Source organism: Rana temporaria, chromosome 11 (genome assembly GCF_905171775.1).
Source record: "Rana temporaria chromosome 11, aRanTem1.1, whole genome shotgun sequence".
In the NCBI taxonomy this organism is placed as follows: Eukaryota; Metazoa; Chordata; class Amphibia; order Anura; family Ranidae; genus Rana; species Rana temporaria.
Genome location: NC_053499.1, coordinates 25,018,377 through 25,033,306, shown reverse-complemented (window position 1 = coordinate 25,033,306; position 14,930 = coordinate 25,018,377). Strand labels below are relative to the sequence as shown.

At 45.3% G+C, this 14,930-nt stretch overlaps 1 protein-coding gene across 3 annotated transcripts in view; it reads left to right on the top strand.

Moving 5' to 3' along the window:
• The window catches only part of LRP4 (LDL receptor related protein 4), a 151,432-nt gene that overhangs the window by 108,749 nt on the left and 27,753 nt on the right, over positions 1-14,930 (top strand). For all 3 annotated transcript variants that reach the window (XM_040328219.1, XM_040328218.1, XM_040328220.1), the window contains exons 18-27: positions 2,005-2,086; positions 3,821-3,926; positions 4,757-4,958; positions 5,051-5,240; positions 6,957-7,088; positions 7,180-7,320; positions 8,710-8,796; positions 8,883-9,054; positions 10,997-11,159; positions 12,159-12,384. In XM_040328219.1, the coding sequence (XP_040184153.1) occupies positions 2,005-2,086; positions 3,821-3,926; positions 4,757-4,958; positions 5,051-5,240; positions 6,957-7,088; positions 7,180-7,320; positions 8,710-8,796; positions 8,883-9,054; positions 10,997-11,159; positions 12,159-12,384 (1,501 nt within the window). The remainder of the gene's footprint in view (positions 1-2,004; positions 2,087-3,820; positions 3,927-4,756; positions 4,959-5,050; positions 5,241-6,956; positions 7,089-7,179; positions 7,321-8,709; positions 8,797-8,882; positions 9,055-10,996; positions 11,160-12,158; positions 12,385-14,930) is intronic.

Genomic DNA, 14,930 nt, shown 5'->3' with positions numbered 1-14,930 from the left:
GCCAGATGCCAGACCGGGGCTCATCCTCTGACCCACATGCCAACAACAATCAATAGAGAAAACTGGTGGCACTCAGGTATGATTCACTGCTGACAATTTTGTTACTCCAGATAAATGTACAAGGAATCTCCCCCTAGGTCGTTGTCCTACTAACGCATTTTTATCTACAAGGCTGGGATTAATCCAATAGATGCCCAGACTTGTGGACAAAACGCAGCACAGGAGCAGGCACTCCTTGTCTGTCCAGAGTAATAGTTGGCAGTGTTCTGAATCTTACGGCATGCCGCCAGTTTTATTGTTTCAGTTTTTTTCCCACCGGCTATATCTTTCCAACAAGATAAGATGTTCTAAAGATTACTGTAGTAGATAAACTACTGGTCTGTGAGATCTCCTAGACCAGGGGTCTCCAAACATTCTAAACAAAAGGCCGGTTTATTGTCTTTCAGACTCTTGAAGGGCCGGACTTTGGCCAGTGGGAGTAGAAATTTTCCTGGCATCATTGTTAGTGAACATCTGGTATTAGGGGGAGGAATCGTGCCCAATTGCTGGTATCATAGGGAGTAATAGTGCTCTATTAGTTGTGTCAGTGGGATAAATGGTGCTCCATTGTTGGTGTCAGATGGCAGAATAGTGTCTCATATCAGTGGAAGGGATAGTGCCCCAAGGGCTGGATGAAGGCAAGCAAAGGGCCGCATCCGGCCCTCGGGCCGCAGTTTGGAGACCACTGTCCTAGACCAATAACCAAAAGCTAGATGTAATTTTTGCACTTTTTATAAGAGCTGCAACATCCATAACGGGCTGGGCTTAGTGGTTCTAAGGGCTCAAGGTTTGTTATCTTCACACGCAGTCGCCCCCCCCCCCCCAATACTTCCCTTAACCCCCATCTTGATCCAGCGATGTGTACAAAAGCCTCTGCTTTCTGGAGACTCTTCTTTCTCATTGGCTGAGAAAGAGGTGAAAGCCATTGGCTCCCGCTGCTGTCATTCACATCCAGTAAGCCAATGAGTGGAGAGAGGGGCGGTGCCAAACCATGTCTGTGTGTAAATTGGACACACAGAGCTACAGTTTCCGAAATCGGCCAGCTTGGGTGTCCCAATTGCAAGCTGCTTGCTGCGGGGGCACTCAGCAGAAGGGAGGGGCCAGGAGTGTTGGCGTGGACAGGAGAAGAGGAGGATCTGGGCAAAATCACTGCACAGACCAGGCAAGTATGACATGATTATTAACTTTTTTTTAAGAAAGCCTTTTTTAATATCACTTTAATCTGGTTAAGAAGCAGACTTAAAGCGGAGGTTCACCCTAAAACAATTATATACCATTACATCCAGCATACTTCCGACATCTACAGTATGCTGTTTTGTTTTTTTTGCCGTACATACCGTTTTATTGTTATTTTTCCCCCGGCTTCCGGGTTCTGTCTCCCGCGGGACTGGGCGTTCCTATTCAGAGGTTAGATGATTGACGTCTGGTGAAAAACTTCCCCTGGCGCATAAGGCGCGTCACCAGTTTTCCATAAGTAGCCGACCTGCGAGTCGGCTCTATACGGCGCCTGGGCCCGCCGTGGAGAGCTGACTGCGCAGGCGCCATATAGAGCCGACTCGCAGTTCGGCTACTTACGGAAAACTTGTGACGTGCCTTATGCGCCAGGGGAAGTTTTTCACCAGACGTCAATCATCTAACCTCTAAATAGGAACGCCCACTCCCGGAAACCAGAATCCGGGGGGAAACAATTAAACGGTATGTACGGCAAAAAAAAAAACAGCATACTGTAGATGTCGGAAGTATGCAGGATGTAATAGTATATAGATGTTTTTTAGGGTGAACCTCCGCTTTAATTGTAAGGGTTCAATCAAACCGATTGTATGACAGCTTGCAGAAGTTATTTTTAACTTTTGAGACCTGTAAAAAATCAAGGAAGAACTCATAGTGAAGTAGTAAACCTATAAATGGCTATAAGTAATTTAAATTCATATTTTTTTTTTTTTTTGTTTCCTTCCTTGTCACCAGGTCATCATTGAAACCAGCTTGGAGAGCCCTGCAGGACTGGCTATAGACTGGGTTACAAAGAAACTATACTGGACAGATGCAGGTATTGTACTTGGGGCTCAATAGTTTTGAAAACTGCTTATGTGATAGTAATAGCCATAGTGTAGCTCATAGCCTGCCACCATTAGCAACAAATGTAAAAAATAATAAAAACCCAGAAAAATAACGCACTTACCGGTAAATGCTTGCAGTGTTTTTTTCCTTTCCATAAACCATTTGTATTAACTTGCAACATGCCTCTGAACTTGCTAGCAAATTTGGTTCTGAAGATTCAAGTCCCTAGCTCAGTCCCCTTCCCTCCCAGCATATAATTTCGGTTTCCTTTTCTGGGAGTGTCTAATTACTGTCTCTGCTGGCCCAGCTCCTCTTTCCCTTCCCTCTCCACCCATCTCTTCTGAGGGCAAAAGTTTACTTAGGGAATGGATACTAAGCGCCCAGAGGCGATTCAGTTCGCATGTGTTGCGCTATATAAGTTTCTCACTCACTCACTTACAAGGTAATATTATAGACCAGTGGTCTCCAGGCTGTAGCCTTTTCTTTGCCTTTATCTGGCCCTTTATGCACTATTCCTGCCACTGACACCAACAATGGGGCATAATTCCTTCCACTGATTCCAACTATTTCTCCCCCTAATATCAAAGATTGGGTATTGTTTACGCCTACTGGGCACAAAGCACTGACCCTTCCTTTAGAACAGGGGTCTCCAAACTGCGGCCCGAGGGCCAGATGTGGCCCTTTGCTAGCCTTTATCCGGCCCTTTGGGACACTATTGCTCCCACTGACACCAACAATGGTGGACTATTTCTTCCACTGATACCAATCATGGGATATTATTCCTCCTCCTAATAGGGGCACTACTCCTCCTCCTATTGACCACCAACCCTGGGGCCAAATTCATTGTCCGTGATGCCCGGCCCAGGACATTTTCTGTCCACGCTGGCCACAATCCGGCCCTCCTAAAGTCTGAAGGACAATAAACTGGCCCTTTGTTTTTAAAAGTTTGGAGACCCTTGCTTTAGAAGGTTCTTAGACCCCTGCTATAGACAGTAACGAGTGACATCTGTGAGTTTACTGGGGCTGCTGACATTGCATCCAACATGGCGGCACCCAACAGCAGTATCAGGGTTTTTAGATATCTACCATAGGAGGCCTTTACAGGTAAAGCGAATGCATAACATTTGTTAAATGCCCATATAATCTTACAGAAAGCTCATCATTGAACTAAGGGTCAATAATCTCATGAAGACTGATTTATGACCATTCGGCAAAAGTGTTACTGAGAGAAACTAGCAAGATTCTAGCTGTCAGTTTTCAAAATACTATTCAAAAGGCCATTGGAATGTAGCGGATGGATTACTACAAACTATATACTTCTACAGTTATATACTACCAGCCACATGCAGGTTTAGCAAGTCTGAGAACAAGGGCCAATGCTCTGAAGGGCCCATTGCCCTTCATTGGTGCTCTCTGGTTATTAAAGCCCCGCTTTGGGATACCTGATGTCAATTACTAGTGACTCCCCCCTCCTCATCTGCATAACATAAGGGGGGGGGGTGTTCTATAGTACAGAAGAGAACTGGGAAGCTGATAATATTGATGGATTTCTTCTCAACTAGTTTTCTTTACTTGCAGAAAATGTATTAAGACTGAAAAAGTTCTGCCAGTAGAAAATCGTTATGTTTTGTGTAGTTATGTTAAATAATTGTAATACCGATCAACTGCCAATATCTTCTATATTTTGTATTTTTATAATTTGTTGCTCTGTATTTTCTTTTAGGGACGGATCGCATTGAAGTGTCCAACACTGATGGTTCCATGCGCAGTGTGCTGATATGGGAGAACCTGGACCGGCCTAGAGACATTGTGGTGGATCCCGTAGGAGGGTGAGGACAGTTTGGGTTCTATGCTCCTGTAACGGTCACCACCGTTTACGACCTTCCATCCCATCCAAGACAGCTCATCTGACACACAGACAAACCAGCAGGCCTCCCATTTCCCCAGAATCAAGACGAGACACGCAGCTCTGTACTTGTTTCAAATGAAGACAATTTTAATGGTTTCTTCTCAGCTTATATACAGTACAAGGCATTAAAGGAGCAATCAACTCCCCACCCACACACTAAGGCTAATTACTAAACATTCCTTCATTAACAGCATAACAAACAAAACCCCATCACACAATGATCTCTCCAATCCACATTGTTAGGCAGACGTTCTGTCTCCGACCGACCGGTTGACAAGTTCCATTCCACACATAAACAGTATTTAGCATATATAATTAGAGGTCTGGGAGCAGACCTGGATTAACACCTGTCCGTTACAACACCTTTCCACAAGGACAATGAAATGTCTTCCAGGCCCTGACTCAATTAGCATGTCACTAGTCAGGGCTAATCATAGAATGAGTCACTATTGACTGGTTGGGCCAACATCTTACAGGATCTCAAAATCCTGCAATACGAACTATCAGTGATGTCCCATCTCATGTAATACATGAATTATGATTCACTTGCCACCCCATGCCCAAAGGGCACAGGGTGGACTCAGACCCAAGAGTTATCAGTGACGCTGACACAGGAGTATTCCCCATCCTCACAAAGTCTCTGGGTGTCCCGGGTCATTCCGTTACAGCTCCCATCTCAGTTGCCTATCAAACCAAAGAGTTGTGTTTTTTCCTTTTTTTCTGAATTTTAATATACAAGCTCTTTTCCAGATTCATGTACTGGACAGACTGGGGTGCCAATCCAAAGATAGAACGCGCTGGCATGGACGCCTCTGGACGGATGGTCATCATCTCCTCCAATCTCACTTGGCCAAACGGCTTAGCTATTGATTATGAATTAGAGAGGCTGTACTGGGCTGATGCTGGCATGAAAACCATAGAAACTGCCAAGCTTGATGGCGCTGACCGAATGGTAAGATGCCACTACACAACATTGTTCTTCAGTTCTATGTACAAATCAGGGGCAAGACCAAACAATAATCACTAGTTATTGGGATCCCCTAGGTGCTGATAGGTACAGATCTACCCCACCCCTTTGGTCTGACCTTGTATGAAGATCGTATTTACTGGACAGACTGGCAGTCGAAAAGCATTGAGAGTGCAGATCGGAAGACAGGACTTGACCGCAAGCCTGTGCGGGAGAACTTGGAAAACCTGATGGACCTTCATGTCTTTCACAGACGACGAATGCAAGGTATGGAACATCTGCAAACTCTACGTGTGCTGCCTGGGTTGATTCCAAAATTAAAATAAGTTTGTTTTCCTACAAATAGTGTAGTTAAGCAATTCTGCATCATATGATCATTTCTAGGTAACCTATGTATTGCACAGACATTTATTTTCTAGTTCTCCTCATTAGTTAGGCATGGGCTTCATTCAGCCAGCAGTTGAATAAAGCTCATGCTGTAATTTCCTCTGGAATGATGGTTCCCTTTAGTGGCAGGTAGAATTTCTTGCATTTACTACTTACTATCTGTATATAAATTTGAAGGTAGAACAAGTGACTACAGTAAAACCTTGGTTTGAGACCAACTTGGTTTGAGAGCGTTTTGCAAGACAAGCTAAATTTTTTAATACACTTTGACTTGATATACAAGCGATGTCTTGATATACAAGTAGCGTCATGTCACAACTGAGTATAAAAGAGAAAAGAGGAGCCTCTAAGTGTAGTTTATATTTAATGAAGGTACCACATTTAGCAACATACTGCTACACTTAGAGGCATCTCTCTTCTTTTTTTATACTCCTGCTGGGTTTGCTTCTAATCCCCTTGTGGAGGCCTCCATTTGTGGATGGACATTTTATGGTTACACAACCTATCACATTGCTATAATCTTTATATATGGACTATAAACTGAAGGACATATGAATAAATGGTTGTGGAACGAATCATTTGAGTTTCCATTATTTCTTATGGGTAAATTTGCTTTGATATACAAGTGCTTTGGATTGCAAGCATGTTTCCAGAACTAATTTATGCTCGTAATCCAAAGGTTTTACTGTATTTTGTTTGCTTGTTTATAACAGTGTGAGTTCAGTTCAGCTTACTGCTGGATGATGCTAATGCGCAAATTTAGTGGCCCAGATTCAAGAAGCAATTGCGCCCGTGTAACCATAAGTTACACGGCGCAATTGCTTACTTGCTCCGGTGTAACGAGTGCTCCTGATTCAGGAACCTCGTTACACCGACTGCAGCCTAAAATCTGCGCGGCATAAGGTTTTTATGCCTCGCAGATTTTAGGCTGCATTCTTGCGTGTGCCGCTAGGGGGCGCTCCCATTGTGATCAGCGTGTAGTATGCAAATTGCATACTACCAACTGATTCACAAACTTGCGCGGGCCCCGCGCAAGCCAGGTACGGAGTTTCCGTACGGCAACTTTAGTGCAAGGCTGCCCCTTCTAATAGTAGGGGCAGCCAATGCTAAAGTATAGCCGCCGCTCCCGCGACGTGAAATTTGAATTTCACGTTGTTTGCGTAAGTGATTCGTGAATGGCGCTGGATGCCATTCACGTTCACTTTGAAGCAAATGACGTCCTTGCGACGTCATTTGCCGCATTGCACGTCGGGAAAGTTTCCCGACGGAGCATGCGCTGTACGCTCAGCGCGGGAGCGCGCCTAATTTAAATGATTCCCGCCCCTGGCAGGATCATTTAACTTGCGCGCGCTTACGCCGGGCAAATTTGCCGGCGCGCCCTCGCAGTTCACGGAGCTACTGCTCCGTGAATCGAGGGCAGCGCAAAATATTTGCGGGGGCGCAGGGCAAAATCGTTGCCCTGCTCCCCCGCAAATATTGCGCAAATGTACCTGAATCTGGGCCAGTGTGTCTATTTGAGGTTGTACAGCTATGCAATTACAGTACATATCCACTTTTTTTCAGCATCAGAAGGTCATTCTTTTCTTCTTTCCACAGTTCGCTCTGCCTGTTCCGTCAATAATGGGGGCTGTAGCCATGTTTGCCTTCTTTCTCCCCATCCAAAAGGCCATAGCTGCGCTTGCCCTACTGGCGTCAATCTGCTTGGCGATGGCAGGACCTGTTCTTCAGGTATGTTCAGTCCATTGATCATTTTATATATGTATTTTATCACCTCTTCAAGACTATGACCCTTCTTCTCTGTCTTGTCCTCCACACCCAGGAATGGACCGCTTCCTTATTTTTGCCCGAAGGACTGATATCCGCTCGGTGTCTTTGGATATCCCATACTTTGCAGATGTTGTTGTCCCCATTAATATGACCATGAAGAACACCATAGCAGTCAGTGTGGATCCCTTAGAGGGTGAGTAAGGCTGAATGTTACTGGCTACATGTTTCTGAGCAGGCATAAGAAAAAATTATCTCCTGCGCTCGGAATTAATGTTTCAGCAGTGATGGACTTTTGCTCCTCCACAGTTCAAATAATGTTTTTGCAAGACCTTGCAGCCCTCTTGGGACTGGCGAAGCCCAAACGGAATGCTGAAAAAACAAGAGAGGAGGACGCACCAGCCTTGCACATTACCTTTCATAGATCTTTTATTGAAGTAATAAAACAGAATTCTACTCACAAATGGCAAAGAATTTCCCCAATATTCAGTGATTCATGTCCCCTGGTCCACTGCACGGGTTTCAATATAGGGAATTAGACCCTTCCTAGACTTAAAATGGCTGATGTATTTCACAGGGGAACCCCTCTTCCTCCGATCCCTTTGAAACGCATTACACAATTTTAAGTCTAGGAAGTGTCTTCCCTAGACTGAAATCGGTGTAGTGGACCAGGGGATATGGATCATTTGGATATTGTGGAGCTTGAACGGCTTTGCTGTTTGTGAGTAACATCGTTTTTACTTCAATAAAAGGATCTATAAGGCCCCTTTCACACTGCCGGACCGTTCAGGTCCGCCTCTCAGTTTTTTCGGCGGACCTGAACGGGCGCTCCATGCAAGCCTATGGAGCGTCGCATGTCAGAGGTGACATGTCTGCTGACATCCGTCCCGATCCGATAAAATCGGACATATGGCGATACGTCACCATCCGTCCATATCGGATCGGGTGAGATCTGATGAAAACGGGCATGCTGTCCGTTTTTCGTCCGATCTTTCCATAGGAGCAGAGAGGGACCTGTCATCCGCCAGCTCGGCGGGAGATCAATGGAGAGATCTCCCACTGAGCTGGCGGACTCCGCTGCGATGGATCCACCTGGTGTGAAAGGGGCCTAAAGGACATTCACAGACATGACTAGGCACAATGGGAATTGTAATTCCTGATCAACTGGAGGGCTGTAGTATGAAGACCCATGCCCTAACCCATGGCCAATTGCTCATTTAGTTAAATACTTGTGTATTCCTCGCTCCTCTGGCAGCCGTTGCTCTTCTTTGCTCTCTGATGCTCCTAGGATATGGACAGGCTCCGTATCCTCACATACAATGCATTGTATACTGCATGATGACTTTGGAGAGCTTTGGCTTGTTGAGCAGCAAATAAAAGTTTTTCAAGGATACAGAGCGGAGGGAGTCTGCTGGAGCGAGGCTTAAGGTAGGTTGGGGGGGGGGCACGTCGAGGTGAATTTCCTAACACGGCATAACTACAGTTCAATCTAAAAGTCTTCTTCGTCCAAAGACTTCAACAATTGATGGATATTCTGGGAATAATTTCCGCTTCTCATGTTTCATTTTTCTTTTTTTTCTTTCAGGTCTGGTGTATTGGGCTGACAGTACCCTTCGCAAAATTAGCAGAGCAGGTCTGGATGGCTCCAATTATCAGGATGTACTAACCACAGGTGACTAATAAACCACTTAGTATTTGCAGCTTTCTTATGTCATAGGACTATATGAACTATTTTATGCTCCTGTTGTGTTCTCACAGGCTTGGTGACCACCGATGGTCTGGCAGTGGATGCAATTGGCCGCAAGGTTTATTGGACAGACACTGGATCCAATCGAATCGAAGCAGGGAATCTGGATGGCTCCATGAGGAAGGTTCTGGTGTGGCAGAACTTGGGAAGTCCGCGAGCTATCGCTCTTTATCACGAGATGGGGTAAGCAAGAATTACTGATGTAGATGAAAGGGTAGCCTTTCTCATTTTAAAGTGGTAGTAAACTTTGTTACCTACAGGTAAGCCAATAATAAGCTTACCTGCAGTAAGCTATAGTAAGTAGGTAACCCTATAATAAGGCTTACCTGTAGGTACTGTGAATATCTCCTAAACTTGCACAGTTTAGGAGATATTCAGAGTGCATGCAGCCAGTGACATTACTGCCGCATGTGCTCTGAAGGTCCGGCTTACAGTGCCGGACCTTCAGAGCCTGTGCCGTAAATGGTGGCTCGCATGCAAGGGAGTGACGTCATTGCGCCCTTGGCCACTCATGTAGCCGGGGGCCGCGAACCTGGAAGGAAGACTGGAATAAGAGGTCAGCCCTCTCAGCGGTGACATTGCGACGCTGGAGGGCTTCTTTCTAAGGTAAGTTTCTCATAATGTGCTAGTATGCGCTTCATACTAGAACATTATAACATTGCCTTGCAGGGATTTTTTTCCCAGCAGCTGTGGGTTTACTACCGCTTTAAAGGATAGGTTTATCTTTTTACAGAAAAATAATAAATGCACATCTTTTTGCAGGTAACATTTTTTCTAAGAAGCCTGCAGATCATTGCACCTGCGATCAGCAGATCGTGGGTGCAGTCTCAGACTCTCAGCATAGCACTACAGGTAGACAGTTGCCTGAGGGCACGTAGATCAATGGACAATGAGGATGCTTACCAGCACCATCGCAGCTCATTGAAAACTTGTAGGCATTGATTTACCGGAAACTGTTGCTGTTTTTAAATGGTGATGGTGCGGTTTATAAATGGTAACCGCAGGTGCAGGGAGAAGATCCCAGACCCACTGTCAGAGGGAGGGGGGCAGCGGGGAGAGCTGCAGATGCTAGAACATGTTACATGTTACACCTGCTTTTGGGTGGAACATGTAACAAGTTCTAGCATCTGCAGCTCTCTCTCCCCGCAGCTCCCCCTCCCTCTGACAGTGGGCCTGGGATCTTCTCCCTGCACCTCCTGTCACCATTAAAAAAAAAAAAAAGCACCATCACCATTTAAAAACCGCAACAGTTTCCGGTTAACGAATTCCAAAAGGGAACTTATCCTTTAATCTTTGAAGGGCACCTGTCATGTTAGTACTGGCCATATACTGCAAAGGAAGAGGATAAAGAAGGCAGGCATTGACGTAATTGCTATGAATTATGGATGTATGTATATTTGGAAAGTGTGATGCTAAGCTCATTGGATTGATACTTTTTTAAGTCTTCTGTCGTTTTAATCTCCACCCTTACCATGATGGCGCTTAGAGGTGCTTATTGGGTTGTGGCTGTAAGTATCTTGGCAGCTGGGAATGATTCGGAGAGAAAACTATTAGGCCCCGTACACACGACCGAGTTTCTCGGCAGAATTTAGACAGAAACTCGACCGGAGCCGTATTCTGCCGAGAAACCCGGTCGTGTGTACACTTTTGGCCGAGGAAGCCGACGAGGAACTCGTCGAGCCAAATGGAGAATATGTTCTCTATTTCCTCGTTAGTCAATGGGGAAACTTGGCTCGCCGAGATCCTCGGCGGCTTCACAAGGAACTGGACGAGCAAAACAATGTGTTTTGCCCGTCGAGTTCCTCGGACGTGTGTACGGGGCCTTAGAAAATCTAGTGTTGGGAGACACAACTGACATCACTTTCTTTCGTTTTCTCTCTTCCCAAGTTCCGAGGCGGTCTTCAGGTCTCCTTTAAGGCTTCCATAACCCAAACTAGATATGCTGCTATATTTTGCTGGCCAGGTGGGACTTAAATAGAACATGGATGGATCTTAAACAGCCTACACAAACCCTAGTTGCTGAAATAACTTTGTTTAGCTGCTTTTTTTTCACTACTGAATGATCGGTGTTTCCACCAGGTATAATGAGGAAACGATCACATGTAAACTATTCCTCTCTCTTTAGGTACATGTACTGGTCAGACTGGGGAGAGAATGCCAAGCTGGAAAGGGCGGGAATGGATGGCTCTGACCGCAAAGTTCTGATAAACATGAACCTTGGATGGCCGAACGGATTGGCTGTGGATAAAGCAGGTTCTCAGATCTTGTGGGCAGACGCTCATACAGAGGTAATGTTGGCATTAAATGTACACTATATGCCCTCAGTTTAGGGGAGAGTGGACCAGATCCACAAAAGGGATACGACGGCGTATCTACTGATACGCCGTCGTATCCCTGTTTCTATCTTTGGAACTGATCCACAGAATCAGTTTCCAATAGATAGGCAGAAGATCCAACATGTGTAAGGAACTTACACTGTCGGATCTTAGGATGCAGTACCGCATCCGCCGCTGGGGGCATTTCGAGTCGAAATGCCGCGTCGGGTATGCAAATTAGCACTTACGGAGATCCACAAAGCTTTTACGCTTCGTTTTTTCTCCGTAAGTATTAGTTTGCAATCGTAAAATTAGGGCTGCTTTTACAAGGCCTAAACTGTTTAGGCCTTGTAAAAGTAGACCCTTCTGTCCCGCGTTGCCATCTTTTTTTTTTTCCCATTTTTTTTTTTCCGCCGCAACTCGTATTTTTTTTTACGCCCGTCGCGATTTTCAAAACCCGGTGCAACGTAAAACCGCGCAAAGCACGTCGGGAAAATGACGTCGTGAGCATGCGCAGTACGGCCGGCGCGGGAGCGTGCCTAATTTAAATGGGACTCACCCCATTTGGATAGGAACGCCTTGCGCCGGCCGGATTTAAGTTACACAGCCGAAAATTTCTAGGTAAGTGCTTTGTGGATCGGGCACTTGGGTAGAAATTTTCCGGCAGTGTAACTTAAATCCGAATATTTAAGTTACGGCGGCTGGCTGTGGATCTGGCCCAGTGTTTTTAGCTTACGAATGGGAAATACCTTTTGTGTGGGCTCTTCACATGAGTACGTACCATTCTGCCCCCCGGGTCTTGCTTCTTACCTGTTTTTTTCTATCTGGTCATGTTTAATGTCCTTTTGTATATTACTGCTCTGTGTCTCTTACAGTGTTTTTTTTTTCGTGCACATGGAGGGCATGATGTGCTTCTATATATTATTGTATCTATTTCTTGTGTCTTGATGCATTTGTCCTTTTTTCCTATAGAGAATAGAGGCTTCTGATCTTATGGGAAGAAACCGGCGGATCTTGGTGTCTCCTGTGCAGCATCCATATGGCCTGACCCTTCTCGGTGCACATATATATTGGACCGACTGGCAGACACGCAAAATCCAGAGGGCTGACAAAGACACGGGGGAGAATATCATAGTGGTCAGGGACAACCTGCCTGGCCTTATGGACATTCAGGCTGTGGATAGGACTCATGCTCTTGGTAGGTACTACTTGTGCAGCCTAGAATCGCTTATAATTAATTTATAAATGTGTATATAAAGGTGGTCACATAATCACTTTCTGATCTGACATATATAAAAATTTACCTATAACGGTGTTACAATTTTATCTGCTCAGGTAGACCCTTGTAAGACTAAAGCTGGCCATAGATAGATTGAATCACGAGATGCGATCCATCTATGGGCAAGCTGGTTGGATTTTTTTCATGCAATTGCTTCTGGCAGCTATAACTGCTAGCAGTAATCATTGTGTTCTGCCCATTGGCAAAACACAATAGCACAACGGGAGGGATTCCCCCATCAACACTGACTGCAAAAGAGAGATCTGAGAATGACCAAGTATAACATAGGGGCCAGCCAGGGTGAGAGTAGGATAAGAAATAGGGAAGGAAAGTCTAGGTGGGAAAGATGAGAGGCCTTCAATGTTCTGGGCTAGGAGGATCTTGGGGACCCCCTCAATTTATTTATTCAATTGATTTATTTTATTTTATTTCTTTATTTATTTTTTTAAATCTTAAAGAAATCAACCCCTAGAAAGGACTGTCTATATTCCTGAGAACCTGTGAACGATATCCAGTAAAATCGTATTTGTATGAATTTTTAACTCCTGGTGTTTGAGAGGCTATTAGAGATTTCATGCTAATTTTGTTAATTTAGTGATAAGCTGATTAACGAGGAACATTCCTGCCTCCAAAGGATAGGTGTACATATCCTGGCTGCATTTGTTAGGTCCCACTGTCGTTTTTATAATTAAATTACGGGTGCATTTTTTTAGCTTAAAGAGGAGTTCCCCCCTTAAAATTGACCTCCGCTTAACCCACTCCTCGCCCCCTTACATGCCACATTTGGCATGTAATTTTTGTTGGGGGGGGGGAGTTGGGGCTTCAGGAGAAGGGGACTTCCTGTCCCACTTCCTCCTTCCGCCGAGGGGCTGCAAAGGCGATACGTCATATCGCCTTTTGGCAGCCCCTCCCTGTAGGCGATCGCCTAGGACACGTGACAGGTCCTAGGCGATCGCCTGTCCAATCAAACAGCGCAGCGCCGCTCGCGCATGCGCAGTGGGTGCCCGGCCGTGAAGCCGAAAGCTGTCACGGCCGGGTGTCCACAGTGACAATGAAGACGCCGGCCGGGGAGGGGGGTGGGGAGCGGAGCCCCGGCCGGCGCGTCGCTGGATCGTGGAGCAGGTAAGTGTCAGTTTATTAAAAGCCAGCAGCTACACTTTTTGTAGCTGCTGACTTTTAATAAACATAAATATTGGCTGGAACTCCCCTTTAATTATATGGGGTTACAGAATAGCGAAATCCTTCCTATGATGTTCTCCTAGAGGGGAGATTAATAGTGGGGTTAATTTTACTAAAACTAGAGAGTGCAAAATATGGTGCAGCTCTCCATAGAAACCAATCCGCTTCCAGGTTTACCGTATAAGCCGAGGGTGGGAAATGCAGCAGCTACTGCAAGTGGAAAAGAGGGTCAACAATGCCCATCTGCAGCCTCACTGTGCCCATTTTCAGGATCACTGTGCCCGTGTACCTTATTCGCCGTGTCGGTATTGATGAGGAGGGAAGGAAACTTGATTACGCTGTACATTGTTCCCTCTGATTCACAGCAGGGCTGTGCATATAGGAAGTCCACGCCGTCCACTGTAACAAAGCTCCGCCTACTCCTCATAACGGACGGACGAGGAGGAGGTGGGATGGCGCGGATTTCCTATACACACAGCCCTGCTGTGAATCAGAGGGGACAATGTACAGCGTAATCAGGTTTCCTTCCCTCCTCATCAATACTGACACGGCGGGAGAGGAGGTATGAAGATGGGTAGGCAAAGCTTGTATAAGAAACTTTTGGATATTGTAAATATTCAAGTGATCTATAGCAGCCTTTTTGAACCAGGGTGCCTTGAGGTTTCTTCAGGGGTGCCTTGGCAAAATGCCTAAAAATTGTATACTCGGTGGCGTGTGGATGAAGCCTGCTTTTGGTTACACAAATACACAGGTTTTTGTGCACCATTACAGCCTTCTAGCTGCCGGCGTCCCAACGGCCAATGGCATCAGTTGACAAGGAGAATGTCAGTCGCCTGTATAGCATCCTTGTTTGACTCTCCCCTGCCCCTCCTCATCATTGGGGTCACATTAGCTGAGTAATGGAGAAAAAATGAGGGAGAAACCTTTGAATACTGTAGTCAGTACCAGTTTTGAAAAGTGTATTTGCTTTGGAAGAATAAATCGCCTCCAACGTTGGGTGTTCTACTTGTGTGGATGTTGCTGCATTATATAAAACTATTAGAACAGTTTTTACATTTTAGATCGGGGTGCCTCAAAATTGTCTATCATTTTTAAAGGGTACCTTGGCAGAAAAACGGTTGAGAAACACTGATCTATAGTAGCTTTTGTTAGGTTGCGTATAAATTAGTTAAGCAATAATTGGAGCAACATAAGAAAGGGAAGGAAACATTGGGTAATTACCAGTCTTCTCTCTTTAGAGGGAGGCTTTAATCTTTGAATTATAGGTTTCTTCTAATAGCTATACC